The sequence below is a fragment of the Agelaius tricolor genome, unplaced genomic scaffold, assembly GCF_023055355.1.
Source record: "Agelaius tricolor isolate 1412-34295 unplaced genomic scaffold, bAgeTri1.0.p SCAF_1, whole genome shotgun sequence".
Classification (NCBI taxonomy): domain Eukaryota; kingdom Metazoa; phylum Chordata; class Aves; order Passeriformes; family Icteridae; genus Agelaius; species Agelaius tricolor.
The window spans coordinates 9,471,888-9,488,299 of record NW_027269261.1 but is presented as its reverse complement, the minus strand read 5'-3'; the positions used below and the strand labels follow the sequence as shown (position 1 = coordinate 9,488,299).

The 16,412-nt window shown below is 41.1% G+C and overlaps 1 protein-coding gene across 7 annotated transcripts in view; it reads left to right on the top strand.

The window, feature by feature from the left end:
- SPTLC3 (serine palmitoyltransferase long chain base subunit 3) overlaps positions 1-16,412 on the top strand; it is a 151,669-nt gene that overhangs the window by 121,539 nt on the left and 13,718 nt on the right. For all 7 annotated transcript variants that reach the window (XR_011678496.1, XM_071422386.1, XM_071422376.1 and 4 more), the window contains 2 exons: positions 6,889-7,108; positions 9,251-9,377. Coding sequence is in view for 6 of the 7 variants with exons in the window: in XM_071422386.1 (XP_071278487.1) it covers positions 6,889-7,108; positions 9,251-9,377 (347 nt within the window). In the remaining variant the exon portion in view is untranslated. The remainder of the gene's footprint in view (positions 1-6,888; positions 7,109-9,250; positions 9,378-16,412) is intronic.

Here is a 16,412-nt window from a genome sequence, read left to right as displayed (position 1 = left end):
ATGTGATAAAGTTTGTGGAACTATAGTTGGTGAGGGGTTCTGCTGAGCAAGCCGAGCTTTCTGGAGTTGTTTGTTACACATGGGCAGATCAAAAGACAACTACACAGAATTGATTAAGCTCTGCATGCCCACTTCTTGCCCAGCTGCTGAAATCTTAAGCTAAACTTAGGTTAAGTGATATCAGCACCTTTTCAGTAACTAGTGCTGGATCTAATAGACTCACATTTTAACAGGAAAATTGAAAGACTGGCTTTCAAAGATTTATATAGTGGTATTTAACATAGCCCAAGTCCTGGAGGAATTCAGATGAGAGAAGTGCCTTTGAGAATGCATCTGATAATAGCAGCTTCAATAATACAATGTAATTATAGAGCACCTAAGTCAGATAGCTACACAGTGTGGTGCAGCTTCCACCCAACCAGAAAGTCACTGGAGTTGAGCAGCAAAGCAGTGGCACCAGCCAGGCTCATCATCCTGGCCACTGCTCCAGTCTGGAGAAGGCAACCAGGGAGCTCATGGAGGAGGAGCCACTCATGGGCAGGAGTTGGAGCAGGGAAGTGCTGAAGAAGCAGGAGTGAGAACAGAAAGAAGGTTTGCAGGGATGTAGGCAAGGCTACTGCAGTGATGACAGGAGATGGGGGAGCAGGACAAGGGTGGTTTGGGGAGTATCAACACCTGCCCCAGAGAGAAGGAAAACAGAATCACTCATTCACAGGGCACGAAAGGGTTTATAAAAGTGGCATTAAAACTTTATATGTGGGGATTGTATCATGTGTTGCTGAAATACAGCCAGTCTCAATGGGCAGTCACTTATGCCATTTTGCTGCAAAATGCTGCAACAGCTTAGCCAATTAGCTTTTTTTTTGGTAAGAAATCTTCTAGGATCTCATGTCATCACAACTTCATAGTTGTCAGTGCTTTCTTTTTGCCTAACGTTTTCCATCTGCAAAGAGACCAAATCAGTCCTTATCTAAACACCTGTCACTCAGAGGTGAAACAGGATCAGCAAATCAGCTGATCCAAAGCAGGCTGAACGTGTTCTTTCAACCAGAATAAACAGAGCAAAACTACAAATAAACATTGCTTGGCACTGCTAAAAGAAAGCTTGGATTTAAGGGCTTTGATCATGCAGAAATTAAGTGGACCACCAACATTTTACTGACAAATGTTCCCTGGGTCGCATGGCTGGCAGAAAAGGCTCCAGCTGCTGAGCTTTGTTCACTTTTAAATCCTTTATCTTGAATATTGATCACTAGGGAAGAAGGTAGACTGGTAACACAGAAGTGTGGATCAATCCAAGAAATGGAGCAAACCCACTGTCAGCTGTTTATCTATACAAACGTATAACTGTATTTCCAGATTTATGTTTGCTGTAGAGGTTTCTCTTCCTATAGTTTTACAGTTCATTCTCAAATGAGCTTTAATTTCTCAGAATTCAAAAACCTTCTGTTGGAATGCAAAAAAAAAAGCACCTTAAACCTCAGAATACCTACTTAAAGGAACCATAAAGTCCCTTCGGCTCCATAAAGGCTAAATAATGTTAAGACCACTCATACCCTGAGTGTTTATGCTTCTGAAAGGCACAAGGTCCTGAAAGAACAAAGCTCAGGTCTCTAATAATCTCTCATTGGAAACTATCCCCAGCAGTAGCTAGGTTGGTTGGTTGGTTAGTTAGTTAGTTAGTTAGTTAGTTAGTTAGTTAGTTAGTTAGTTAGTTAGTTGTTTTCACAGTCTAAGGAAATCAGAAATTGGAGAGTGTGGCCTGAGGAAATTAAAAAAAAAAAAAGGCAAAAAAAAAGAAAGCTGGAGAAGGACAGGGTAGAAATACCCTTCCTCTTTTCGTGTGTATGTTCTTTCCTTTCTTGGCCCGGGTTTTTGAAAGACTAAAATTTTCCAGCCCCATATTGGGTAATGATAGTTTTCTTGAGGGTTTGCCAAATGCCAAATTAACATTCATCAAGAGGGTTTAAGAGGAGTTAGAGTGCAGTTAATGTATGCTTCTTACAATAGTTAATTCCGCTTTTTTTTTTTTTTTCCTTAAGTTATGCTTCAGGGACAGCAAATATAGAATTTAAATAACTTGGTCAGAGCCATTCTCCAAGTTAAAATATCTTGATTTGCAAGTTTGACCTGGCAAATTTTTACAGAAATGCTTTTTCCAGAGATGTAAAAGAAAACACTAAGCTTTCCTTCTTTAAAAAAAATACTGTTACATGGGACACCATAGCCTTAGTATGGTGAAGTTTATAGTATGGAAAGAAATTTGCCTTCTGTTCCCATTAGGAGTATCTTAAAGTGTTTACACTTACCAGCTGGCAAAATTTGAAAAGGGTCATTGTTAGCCAACATGAGCATTTCTGGAAATCAGACTTGTGTTTGGAACCATGAACCACAGATTTTGCTTGGTTTCAACTGAAGGCAGAATTGGCCCCTCAACTTGGGAAGCACTCAAGTTACATGTCAAATAAATAGCATTAGGTATATTTTTGTTTCCTTTTTAATGTCTCTATTATCTTAAAAAGAAAAAAAAATCATCAAAAGTAAATGTAACTCCTAGTGAAAGCTGGTTTTTAACTTGGACCTGCCTAGGAGCAAATATATTCAGTTTGTGTTCCAAACTGAGGGAGACCATCTAGCCATCAATCTTGACTCCAAAAAGCATGAACAAGTTTTGGCAGTAACCAGGGCACAAGTTAAACTGACTTGCTAAATAATATTTTTATTATTTGAATTCCAGCTAATGTTTTTCTTGGCTTCTACCATTTCCAGTTCAGGATTAATCAGTTACTGTGTTCTTACATGGTTTGTGGTAGGCTTCTGCTCTCTTCCATGCATATTTACTTAGGAGTCAGATAGGCCAAGGCTCAGGGCAGAAGTTATGGAGAATCAGAAATTGATCAAAACAGATTGGTTTTCATTTGTTTTTTCCTTACTTTTAATTTAATTTGTGTATTTTCCCTTCCAGCTAAGAAAATAGCTCTGATCAGTTAGATATTGTCCAATGCCTTTTCATGTGCATTAGAAGTTCCTTGGGATTCAATGCCAATAGTGTAGGAAATTTAGCAGATTTTTGGTTCTATTTTTATTTCCTGGGATTAAGTGACTGGACTTCCAGAAAAAAATGAGGTAACATTTAATGTCTTTGGCCAAGGACCAGCATTAAAGGTTAAAATTTCTATAATTTCAGTGTTGAAATGGAGTTGTATTTGAGGGCAGAGTTGAATGATTTCCTTAAAATTATTACTCTAAACTACAAAACAGAGATTGTTGTATGAATGTACAAAGTTTATGTAAGAAAACAGTACCTAAAGTAACTGTTAAAGTGGAATATATATGTCTTGTGAGTAGCAGGCCAGGAAAGGAGGGATTTTTCCCAATTACAAGTTGGCCTGAAAGGGGAACAGATAAACTCCTCAAATGTTGAAAAGATAGTGGTAGTCTAGGGCATATTTAGAGATGAAGTAGATAAGAGGTGGAATACCTCTTTTCCCAAGAAGTTTCAAGACCAAAAACCCCATCAATATCATGTCAAGGGCGAGCCTGTATTCCAAGTGAAGTGACCAATCCAAGCACACACCTCCTGTCTCTCAAAGCACCTGGATCCACAATTCAACACCTGCATCAGGAAGAACATCAGTGCTTTGGTGGGGATTGAATCAAGTTCCAAACTGGAGTGTCCTGAAAATTTAGGATTATCTCCTCACTTCTGGAAGTACATTCAAAATGCGTGTGTACTGACCCAAGTTTTTGTGCCTGTCCACCACACAAGGGAGATGAGAGTCAGCTGCAATCTGGAAGCTTTCCATCCCTGCCACCAAGCTAGGAATTTGTGCTACAAGACAAGATGTCATACCATGTAATGAGAACACCTGGGCCTGGGCAGAGCCAGCTTTAGTTCATCTGCATCTGGGGGTTTTTTATGTGCCCTGTGTGCTTGAGCAGATCTGGAAACAGATCAATGCATTTGTACACAAAGCTAAGAGGCTCAGCCAGAGTGAGACAGAACCAGTACAGTTCACTTCTGGCTCTTTGGTTTAAGCTCACTTGATATAAACATTTACTGGAGGATTCAGTATCCTTTCCATTTGGGCTACTCAAGGGGTTATGTGGAGCTTTATCTTAAAGCAATTTGAGAGAGAGAGGTGTGCATATCACTAACCATCTCCCAAGGTCAAAATAGAGACCAAGACCAGAGCTGGCAGCAAAACACTTCTCATCTCTGTCATCAGGATGGCTGAGACCTGTTGCAATGGCAGCACAGAACATATACATGACTCCAGCAGCACTTCATCTGTTCCATGGATGCTTCAAGGCCACATTAGGACCTCTGTTAACTATTGTATTTATGTCAGCCGGCATCTTTCAAGAGCAGTAGATCAAAACTGAAACTGAATACAAGTGCCTTGTTTTGCTAAGCAGCTTAGAGTTCCAAGAGAAATCTCCTACTCATATGAGAAAGAAAAGTTTTCATTAAATCTTCTAGATGGTTAAATCTTGCATCAGCCATGTACCAGCTTCATGTATTCTGGGATTCAGCACAACTTTCCTTCCATTACACTAATACCCAGCATTTTTAATTTACCCTTTTTTACTCTTTTTGAAGTTAAATGCTGTCTCTCCTGCCTGACTCTCCATTAGCCACCAAGCCTAATGATGACCATATAAATGTGGAAAAACTATTATTGTCCTTCTGTGCCTGGCTGTTGTGCTCAAACATGCAGGAAGGTGCAGGGTGGGATTGCAGTGTGCAGAGGTGCTCCTTCTGTGCCTGGCTGTTGTGCTCAAGCATTCAGGAAAGTGGAGGGTGGGATTGCAATGTGCAGAGGTTCTCCTTGGCTCTCTCTCCCTGCAGACCCACCAGACACAGCTGAAAGCTGCCAAGCCCAGCACATACGATGGTGCGTGTCCAAGCACATCCAGTGCCTCAGTGTCATTTTAGCTGACTGATGCTTTGGGCTATGTAAGGACTGTGGGCCCTGCCCTTGTATTCACTAGGAAAATAGCTGTGGTGGTTTAAATTTCTTTTCCCCCAGCTGCCAAGTACCATTTGGGAAAAGTGAAAAAGCCCAGTCCTCAGAAGCTTGCAGTACAAGCCCACTCTTCTTTGCTGCAAGGGACCGTGGTGCCAACACACAGTCCTACAGCTGCCTCTTTGATGGCTGGGCAAGACAGAAGGACATGATTTGCCAGCAGTCAGCAACAGCCAAAAATATGCCTCCAGGCACACACAGCCAGGCTCTCTGAACCTCCCAGTGTGAGCAGCACAGGCAACCCTTGTCCATGGCTACTCCCCCATGCTGTTACACTAATGGAGACTTGTCTTTGGGCAGGTCTCCTGCAAAACTGGAGACCAGTTTCCAAGTTTACTCAGGAGACCAAAGGATGAAGAAGGACTAAAACTGTGAGAAATTTTCCGAGTGCTAAAAACACATCGTGCTCCTTTTGTGGTGCCAGACTTCCAGCTGCACAGTACAAGCAAAGTGGCAACAAAGCAGCCTGTGAAAGCCATTGGTCCAGGATCCAAAAATTTCCAAGATGGCATTGATTGGAATTTTCTTTTGTACTTGCTATTTGGGACCAAAGTCCATGTTTCTGGTCATCTGAAACTCATTGCATTTGCAAGTGGATACACCTTAGCTGTGGGCCTTAGCCACGGAGCCCTGATTTTCCTGCCCCACAGGACACTGAATTGTGTTTGGTAAGAAGTTTTTAGCCTTTAAAGACCTGCTTAGTAGAGCTAGTGGAAGAGAACATGATTAACTCATTATGAAATTAATACTGAGCACATCTGAGCATATCAAAGCATAGCTGTGGTCATCTCACAAAGGTTTTCAAGACACAAGTCTTCACAGCAATGCTTTGCATTCCCATCTTTATGGGATCAGAGAGCATTTATTTATCTCCCTGCACTTTCATTTTGCTGGACGCCATTTACTGACATAACCACCAACAGTGCAAAAGATCATCTCTTCCCCTTTCTATAAATCTCAGTAGACCATTAATCACAGAATCGTGGAATGGTCTGGGTTGGAAGGGACCTGAAAGCTCATCTTGTTCCAACACGCCCTGTCAAGGACAGGGACATCTTCCACTAAACCAGGTTGCTCAGAGCCACATCCAGCCTGGCCTAGAGCACTGCCACGTATGGGGCATCCACAGCTTCTCTGGGCAACCTGTGCCAGTTCCAAATATTTCATTTTTCAGCATGGCTGTAAGAAAGTAAAGAGAAAAGGAATGGAAACTTTTTTTTTTACTTTTGATTACTAGGTAGCAGGCTACATTTCCTAAAAAGTTCATATCAAAGCAAAAATTGGCAAGACTGGATTTCAGCTGCCTGTTTTAATCTCTGATTCTGTGAAGACTGGGAATGCTTAGAGTTTATGGCACCAGCTGTGGGTTTCACATGGCCCATCTCCAGTGTATGTTGGACCCAGCTCCTCTGCACCAGATGAATTTGCTTTAGAGCTGTTATGCCCAAATATTGCCACAGTAGCTGACAATGAAGTAAGCAAGGACCAGACTGAATTATAGCTGTTCTTTATAATATTTGTTTTGTAGAGATGAACTGTAGTGTGCTGCTTAGGATAAGTATCTCCGCCTTGCTTTACACCTTTCCTTCTCCCCTCTCACACGTTGACAATTTACAAACATCCAAAGACTTTTTGACTGGTTTTCAATGTTTGAATTCTAAAACCATTTAACTCTTTTGTACTCACCTGCAAGTGGGAATGGGTTGCGAGTTTGGGTTTTTTTTTTTGGCTTGTAAGTAAAAATTGAGATTCCAGAAGAACTTTGGTGGACTAAGGCAATCAATGGCTGTATTTCCCGCCAGTATGGAAAAGAGTACAGGGATTTTTGTTGTTCACCCCTGATTCTCTCCATGAGCAGCATGGAAGGATCCATCGTGCGCCTGCCAGAGATAGTCTCCCTGAAGAACAAATACAAAGCATACCTCTACTTGGATGAAGCTCACAGCATTGGTGCAGTGGGAGCAACGGGCCGAGGAGTTGTGGAATACTTCGGGATGAGTCCCAATGATGTTGATGTATTAATGGGAACGTTCACAAAGAGCTTTGGTGCAGCTGGAGGATACATAGCTGGCAAAAAGGTAAGAGGAAATCATAAACAATTTCACATCAAGGGTGTGGGAACTGCTTTTGTATGATGTGTGGTATTTTTGGGTATCTTTTTGAACAGACTGCTTAACACAAGCACTGTTCTAAAGTTAGCATCATTTTTGCTTGGATCCCAAATGCACATCAAACAGTCAGACTTTCTTATTTTTGTCTCATGTTCATATTATGTAATTTGCTTGAGTTGTATTATTCTGTGCCACTCTGATGATTGTTGTTTGTCTTGGAAATGTTTGGACATGTTGTGGTTGGCTAATATACTTCCCTACATTAATTTGCATGCTGATTGCTCATTACTTTGTTTCACATTTGTAAACAGTATGTGAAGCAATATTGAGAGATTGAAACCACAGTTTCATCCACTGATAATAAAATTCCTAAAGAGTTGTGAATTGACATAGTTGCATTTTTTAGGAGAATGGAGAAAGAGGTTACTGGGGGCCTTTTGCAATAGTAAATTCTGTGTCCTCAGTTGCTCCACATACATTAACAAAACAATCTCTTGCCAACAACAGATGTCAACAAAAAGTAGAGCTGATCTTGCTTTAACTGGGGGTGTAGAAGAGAAAGCATAATCAGCACCATTGTGAAATGTCATTGGTTTTGTTGCTTGACAGAGAGATCAAATGGCTGCTGATTATTTTCTCTTTTCATACCCGGCTGAATGTATTTTTTAAGCAGTCTGCTGAATGAGTGGGAAGCCTGTTTATTCAGCCCATATGGTTGTTGTCAGGATAACATTAATAAGGGTAGCTGTACAGTAGAATAAAAGGGCTATAAGGAAGTATAAACTGTGTATTTCTTACTGTCTTTTTTGAGTTTGCCCCTGGAGATCTTAAAACCAAGCATCATAATCGATCAATAATCAATTTTCTTTGTTTCCTTGGCTTCCTGAATTTGTATCTGTACATTTATTTCTTACCAAAAATAATGTGGGTAATGTAGCTAGAAAGTATAGAAAGATTAGACCTGTGAAAAGTAAACTCCCATGTAATTTATCCTCTAATCCTTGGGAGGTTTTTTTGAGTGAAAACAGGTCACTCTTTTCATGCCTTTGTGTATCACTAAGTATTGCCTCAGGCTTCTCAGCCTTGGAAGGCTGGTCACCCATTCACCCACTTATGTTCCTTTCTGTAGGCAAAAACTCACAGTAGTGCTGTTTATTCTGCATCAGCTGGAGCCCAGAAACCTTCTTAACTTTTAACCAAAACCCTTAGGAATACAATTGCAATATGGTCATGCACAACCTGTGTAAGGTTAGGCAAATCTTTATCCTCAGCACTGGAGTTACTGTGTAGACTCATACAGCATTTTGGTAGTGATTTGTGTTACTCTCACTGGATTTTCTTTTCTGATTTTATTTTTTTATCAAAGTCAATTTTCAAGCAGGCCTCATTCCTTTCTCACTAACACGCACTCAATTTTCAGTGTGGTAACTGTTACTCTGATATTTTGTACTAGGAGATATAACTTGTTATAACAATGATGATCTTAGTAAGATCTGAATTCCTACTGCATGCCTGAATTCAGGAGAGTTACTGGAGTTTTAGACATGCCTACAGTATATCAATGGTTTTTCTAAGAGGACAGATTGCGTTCTTAGGAAATGTTAAAGCAATTATACCAACTCTGACATGACTCTACCTGCCACACTGATTGAAAGTTTTGATTGAAAATTTATGTGCTTATAGACAAAGATAGATCTCAGTGAGGTTGCTTTTCCTGGGCTAGGTGATGTAGCAGAGGACCTATACTGATGTCATATAGCCATTTGTTTCATTACCAGAGAGGAACTGAGCAGCATTATTTTAAGTGCAGCTGTTCATTGGTCTTGAAATTATTTTGGCTACTTTTTAATAAGTCTGAGCACAGAAGTAAACATTATTCTATTCCAGACTTTTGTTTCAGCTGTAATTGTCCCACTTACATGGTAAAGCATTTGGACCTGCCTGATGTTTCTTCAGGCCGTGTATTAACAGTGGCAGTCAAGAATGCAATCCAATAGCTGGTGAAATGTCCTCCTCCTTCTGCACATTCCCACTCCTGCAGTAGTTAAGAGGGAGATCTGCTGTTTGGCCAGCTCAAAGCTCATTCATGCTCTGTTTTGCTTGTGTAAGGACCTTGTGGACTTTTTACGAACTCATTCTCATAGTGCTGTGTACGCTACATCCATGTGTCCCCCCGTAGCAGAGCAAATCATCAGGGCAATGAAATGTCTCATGGGACTGGACGGGACAACACAAGGTAAGCCTCCTTCCTTCCTTCCTTCCTTCCTTCCTTCCTTCCTTCCTTCCTTCCTTCCTTCCTTCCTTCCTTCCTTCCTTCCTTCCTTCCTTCCTTCCTTCCTTCCGCCACTTCCTTCCTTCCGCCACTTCCTTCCTTCCGCCACTTCCTTCCTTCCGCCACTTCCTTCCGCCACTTCCTTCCGCCACTTCCTTCCTTCCGTCACTTCCTTCCGCCACTTCCTTCCGCCACTTCCTTCCGCCACTTCCTTCCTTCCTTCCGCCACTTCCTTCCTTCCTTCCGCCACTTCCTTCCGCCACTTCCTTCCGCCACTTCCTTCCGCCACTTCCTTCCGCCACTTCCTTCCGCCACTTCCTTCCACCACTTCCTTCCTTCCTTCCGCCACTTCCTTCCACCACTTACTTCCTTCCTTCCTTCCTTCCTTCCTTCCTTCCTTCCTTCCTTCCTTCCTTCCTTCCTTCCTTCCGCCACTTCCTTCCTTCCTTCCGCCACTTCCTTCCTTCCTTCCGCCACTTCCTTCCGCCACTTCCTTTTTTCTGCCATTTCCTTACTTCCTTCTGCCACTTCCTTCCTTCCTTCCTTCCTTCCTTCCTTCCTTCCTTCCGCCACTTCCTTCTTTCTGCCACTTCCTTCCTTCCTTCTGCCACTTCCTTCCTTCCGCCACTTCCTTCCTCCCGCCCCTTCCTTCCTTCCGCCACTTCCGCCACTTCCTCCCTCCCCTCCCCTCCCTACCAAACATCATCCAGCAGCAAAGAAGTATTGCAATAGCAGTGAGAATGAAATCCTTCTTATTGTAAAATTAATACTCAAACCATCATACTTCTAAGTACTGTAAACCCTGAGGTTTTTTCCATACTCATCCACATGCAGTAGAGATGGAAATATTTTGGAGTTCTGGCTGTGTAGTTGCCAGCCCATCCTGCTTTACAGCAACAAATTGAAATACATAGATTTCCCTTGGAGTATATTTTCTGACTTTTTAGTGGGTTTCATAAGGATATGACTTCATTTTTGGGCTAGGTGCTGTCCGTTTAGCTTCTTTGTAAGTGTAAACCTTCAAAATGGCAAGCAACTCAGGCATGGTGCAGCATTTCAGAACAGGTATTGTATGTTAAATAATAGTACGAGAAGATGATTATAATAATTCCTACCTCACTCAGGCATCAATTATGGTGTCCTGATCCTAGTTTTGTACTGCAATTTGTCCCAAAAGAATTGACTACTTTGGTGTCCTCATGAATAATTAGGTGTATTTCTATTCATCTCTTGAAGTTGCAGATGCAGCTACTTTCTAATCCTCTGTGTGGTGTTTTTATCCATGTGATGTTTTATCCTCTGTGTAATGTGTTTCCTATACAACAAACGACAAAACAACTGTGACATACCTATCTATTACTGTTTCAAAGCAATGCTGATATGTTTTCAGTATTCTAGGACTTAAATCCCAACATGGAGAAAAAGTGATTGAGTTTGTGTAGTTTTCTTTCAGGAATGCGTGAAAGTCATGATATTATTTAACTTGCAGCTGAAGATACAGACTCTGCTCTGAATTGCAATCTCTTTTATACTGGTCCAGCAGTGCTATTTTCTGTTACAGAATTAATTCTGTATTAGTCCTCCCTGATAGAAATGACTGGGATAAGGTGGGATTGGGAGAGATAAAGGGTAGATGAGAGCAGGTAAGATACTGCTGTGCACCGTTCCACTGCAGTGCCCTAGAGGGCTGTTTTGAGAGACAAGGCTATTAATGAGGCCACAATTTACAAGACCCAGAGTACATGAAGGAGGGATGGAGAATCCAATCCCAGTGCCAAATTCTGCTGAGTGCAAGGACAAAAAGCAGCAAAACTCCAGCGCGAGTAGAAAGCGATGCTTTTGTCATTTTCGCAGAGAAGCCGGAGCATAAAAACCTGCTTCCAACTTGAAATTCGGAAGGTCCTGGTTGCATGTGCTGATGCCTGCATGTGTTGGGGATAAGAGACGGTCTCTACATCTCTCTCGTGGCCTGGGGCCGTGGCAGCGGGCACTGAGCTCCTGCGCTGGCGTTGCCGTGAGAGGGCGGTCTGACACTGAGCCTGCCCGGCGCTCGCTGACTCAGGCGCTCGCAGATGCTCCGCGTAAAACACGAAACACGCAGAGCATTTCCCGGCCTTCAAAGGCTGTTAAAAGTGCTCCTCAGCTAGCGTGATTCTGCATGCAGTTCAGTGCAGGATAACAGGAGAACTGGGTTCAAGATGGAGTATTTGAAGATGTGCATGTCTGTCTTAGGTCTAAGAGTTTGAAGCATTTTCTCTTCAACAAGCAGTGTTGTTTAATGAGACAGTGTTTGGATTTCTGCACAAAATAAGAGCTTATTAAGTCTTCTGCAAATCCGTTATGAAGCAAATTAGTGTTCTGTCAATTTTTTTTAATTGTCTTGTAATATGAAATGCAAATGAGTAGAAAAACAAATGAATAAATCATATATACAACTTAGACCATTGCACAAAGGCTAGCAAGCTGGCTGTGATGTGTAAAAATGTTTCTTGTCCTTCTGAGCCAGACTCATTATTTTAGTCTTTTGGGTTTTCTTTCATGTGGGCCTCCCCTCATTAGGCTGTCTTGTGGACTACAAAAAACCGCCACAAGCCAAAATACAGGGGGAAAAAAATGCTGTGCTGGACCACACTACATAAAATGCATTGCTTTGGCATTGGAGAGAGGAAGGTGGTGGCTTAGAAAGGAGCAAGGAACAGAAAGAAGGGAGAAAGCACTGTCTCTCCTTAGATATTTTTCATTCCAAGGACAATGACCTTGGCAGAGTTCTTTTGGTGCACTGTGATGGAAGGTGGTGAATCCTGCATGCAAGTCGTTCTTGTGAGAGCATGAGATGTGGAGCAGAGAAGTTTCAAGTAAACTGAAATTGCTGCAGGGCAGTGTTGAACATGTGTTCTCTGGAAGCCTCTCTGATCCATAGAAGGAGTTTATTCTGCAATTTTTTTTCAAATAGCATTCTCTTCCCACCAGACAATTTAGGGAATCCTTTATAAGGTGAGGTCCACCAGGGCCTTATCTTCCAGAGGTTATTTCTCTAGGGGGTGAGCCTTGCAAAAATCACTGGGAATGTGTTAGAAAATAAGGAAATTAGAGTTTGCTGAAAAGTTCCATGTGAATTAGAGGGTGCTTGTTGGAAAGAGGATGAAATAAGGGGACAAAAAATGTGTTGACCCAGCATGTTCTTACATCTGAACTTTGTGACTCCTTGACAGATTAATAGATAACTAAGAGAAGGAAAACTGACTTGGTCATTTAAGTTGACACTCAGAAAAATCCATTTTTTTAGTCTTCTTTATTTTCCCAGATATAAGAGATTATAATCTCTTTAATTTCTTGCTGGTTATTCTCCACTAATTTATTAAGCAGCTGACTTAAAAAAGAGTAGCAAAGATGCAATTATATAGCAGGTAATGCCAGAGCCAGAAGTGCAGATACTGCTTGTTTATCCTGATGTGCATCCAATTGATTCTGTATTTCCTTCTTTTATTTTCAATTAGTAAGAATATGGTTGCTTGGAAAATGAATCAAGATGGGCATTTCCAGGATAGGATCTGTTTAGGGGATGCATGACTGCAGGATATGAATAGATGTTTATGGGCCCAGGGAGTACTGCTTCATCACAAGGAAGGAACAAGTTAGCACCTTCAGAGTAATTCTGTGAAACCTAAACTCTTCAGCTGGAAATTACCCACAGCCAGTGTCTGTTCCACACTGAAAGGTATAAACATGTGGGTCTATCCCACATCAATATTTGTGATAGTTGTGGGACATCAATGTTGTGATAATGTCACTGGGAGGATATTACAGAGCCCACAGCCAGCTATTACAGTTTTATTTATTTTGCCATGTTTTCTGTGGTGACTTGAGAAAATGAAGGGTGAGAAATGCTAATTTAGGAGAAGGTAGTAGCTCCCTCAAAACTGATACACAGCATTGTTCCTACCTAGGAAGGAGGAACAGGTTGAGGTCAATATTACTATTATTTCTTGAGCAAGTTGCTCAAGAAGAAACTGAAACAAAATATCTGAAACTGACTACAAAATATGCAAATGTGAAATCAAATTTTTAGTGGAGTAAAAGTCCTGTTTTTCTCAGTGCCATGTTTTACAGAACTCTGAAAATTGATGTCTTGTAGAACAAAACACATTTGTTCTCAGTGCCATAACATCATAGAAACTTTCATAGTTCCTATAATAGAGTTGTTCAAAAGTGTATGAAATTCTGACAGCTGTATTTCCTCTTGTAATGTCATAAGGCAGCAAGTTCTGCAGTTCAGCTCATGTAGCCTATTAAAAAAAAAAAATAATAATTTTATCCCTCTTAAGCCTTTGTGGCCTTTTCTTCTCAAATGTGTCTCTCCTCATTTATTAGGAAATATGGGAAGCAGAAGTTCCCATGGCATTTACTCTTTATAATTCATAATATAGACATTGTTTATGTGTTTTCCTCGTGGCTTTCTCATTACACCACTGGAGATACCTCAGGAAACTCAGCAGCTGCCTTAGTGGTTTTTTATCCCATGATGACACTGGAGTTGACTCAGAAGGTTTGGACCCCGCACAAATTTGCAAGTACACTTACTTGCATGCAACACAGCCCCTCCAGCTGTGCCCTCAGACCTTTTCTTCCTCCCCACTTTCTGCATGAGAATGCTGAAAGCATATTTTTACACTTAAATTTGATAGGGATAAAATAGAACCACTAGGCAGACGGAGTTAAAACTGCTGGCAAGTCCAAAGCAATTTTTTTGATGACTAATAATAGATTATACTGGTGTAAAAAGCAAATTGCAGCATTTGTAAAGGAAACATTTTTTTCTGTTTAATGCATGGGCAAACAATAATCCTCCAACAGAAGTGGGCATTTTTTATGTTTTTATGGGATGCTGAAACATTTAAAAGCTTGTCCTCTGGAATCTACAAGTAAAATATGTTTTGTTAAAAGATAATTCCTGAAGTTGTTTAGATTGTGTTTCTTTAAAATGTTCATTTACTTTGCCATTTGTGCTGATTGGTTTATCTTTTTGGAACTATTTGTTTTCATTTGTGTTTTTACCAAACTCTTGAGTTCTTGCATTTGAGCTCGTTCAGACTGTGAGAAATGGCAGAATGCTGCTTTCTGTTTTGGTTTGGCATTAAAGAAATTGTTTTTTAAAGGTTCCTTTTAAAGATACTTCCATTAGCCTTAGATTTTTTGTGTAACTGGAGGACCAGCTCCTTAAAATCAGTTTCCATCTTCCTCTGCTATCTGTCCTCAATAGTCTTTTGAAAACATTAGTTTTGCTCTGTCAGGATGCTCTGTAAATTTGGAAACCTTAGTTCCACATCACTATGACCTGACATAAACCAACACTGGTGCAGGGAAGTGCAGCCTTGTCCTCAATTTCTCCTCCCCCTGCCTATCCCCTTTCTTGTGCCCCTTCTCCTGTGCCAGTGTGAGTGTTCATGCAGCCATGCAATGAACTGAATCAGAGCACTGATGTAGCTGAAAAATAACCAGCCCTCCCACAAAATGTTTAGCCCATGGCTAACCCAAATTGGCTCCCAGAGCCAATCTGCCATATGGCTCCATGAGTGCCACTGTCAGGACTTGAGCAGCTGGAGCCAAGAGGAACAATCCATTTTGCAGCAGAATAAATCTGTGCCAGACTGGACTGATCATGAAACTATTGCTGTAAGCTTTAAATCTGCAAGTGACTTAGCAATGGACCCCTTGGACCTGCTCAAAACAGTTTGCAGAATCAGTCATGCTAAACAAAGCCTTTTTCAAAGTCTCATTTTGCTGCTTCATTCAGAGGGGATTGCTTCTCTTAGGTCCTTAGCAAGCAGAATGCTTGAACCCTGGCTTAATTTAAAGTTAATATTCCCAGTAAGGATGTGGTTACATTTCAAACCCTTAAGCACAATTATTCCCTGTTTGCACAGCACTGGCTCCATGACTAGGGCTCCCAGTCATGACTACAGTGAAGATATTAGTGATGATAATATGCTGCCACAATTAGTGTTTGTCTAAGGTGAACATCACAGTGGATGATGAAACAGAGCTAAATTCTGACATCTTTGCTCAAAATGAGGGAGACCTGCTGTTCTAGTGCAGACAGTGCCATGTGATCCACCTGCCACAGGACATCAGATGTATCCATGGAGGGTCAGTGGATCTGAGCAAGCAGGGCCTTTGGGCTAAGAGTGTTTGCAGTGATTTGCAACATCTCTGAGGATTAATCAAATTCTGCCTCATTTGCAGTCACTTTTTTCATATTCAAAATTATTTCATACTCAAAGTTAAACCAGTGCTGTTATCCTCTAGTAGACCCTGCCCATGGATAGATGTTCCCTGTATCCTGACATAAGCATCAGCAGTGGGATGGAGCCCTCTGTGATTGATCACCTGTGCTGGGAGGAAATAGGGCTCAGCCAAGGCTGTCCCTGCACTCTGTATTTGAGTATAGATGAAGTGCTGGGTAGGCAGATCTGACTAATTCAAGAAATAAAGTACAAATGACCGAATCTTTAGAGTTTTTCTCCTTTCTTCTTCAAGTGAAATTGCTATTTTTCTTCCCTTAATCTTCTCTGAAAAGTGTTTTACAGCAGTTCACAGTTAAAATAAGTCCTTAAGGGATTATTTAGCAACTGAATTAAGTTGAAATTACTAGATTTCTAGTTAGTATTAGATTGTAGAAGTAAATGTCTTCACTTCTCTCCAATTCATAGCAAAGTTATTTTTTATGAAGATTGTTTTATCTGAGAACATATTTCCTTTAGGTGCCCCGGTTTTATAGCATTCTATTTGTGATTTAATGCACATGGAGGTACATGTGTGTTACTCTTATAATGGAACCAGAGGAAAAAAAAGGAAATCTGTCCATCTGCAATAGTTTAGTGGGAAAGAGCTATTGTTTTCCAGGTTTTTTTATCCTATGGAAGATTGCTTTTTCCTAGCTAGTTGTTAGTAGAGGAAGGCAGGGAGTTGAGCGCTCCATCCAAGGAACACTGACACTAG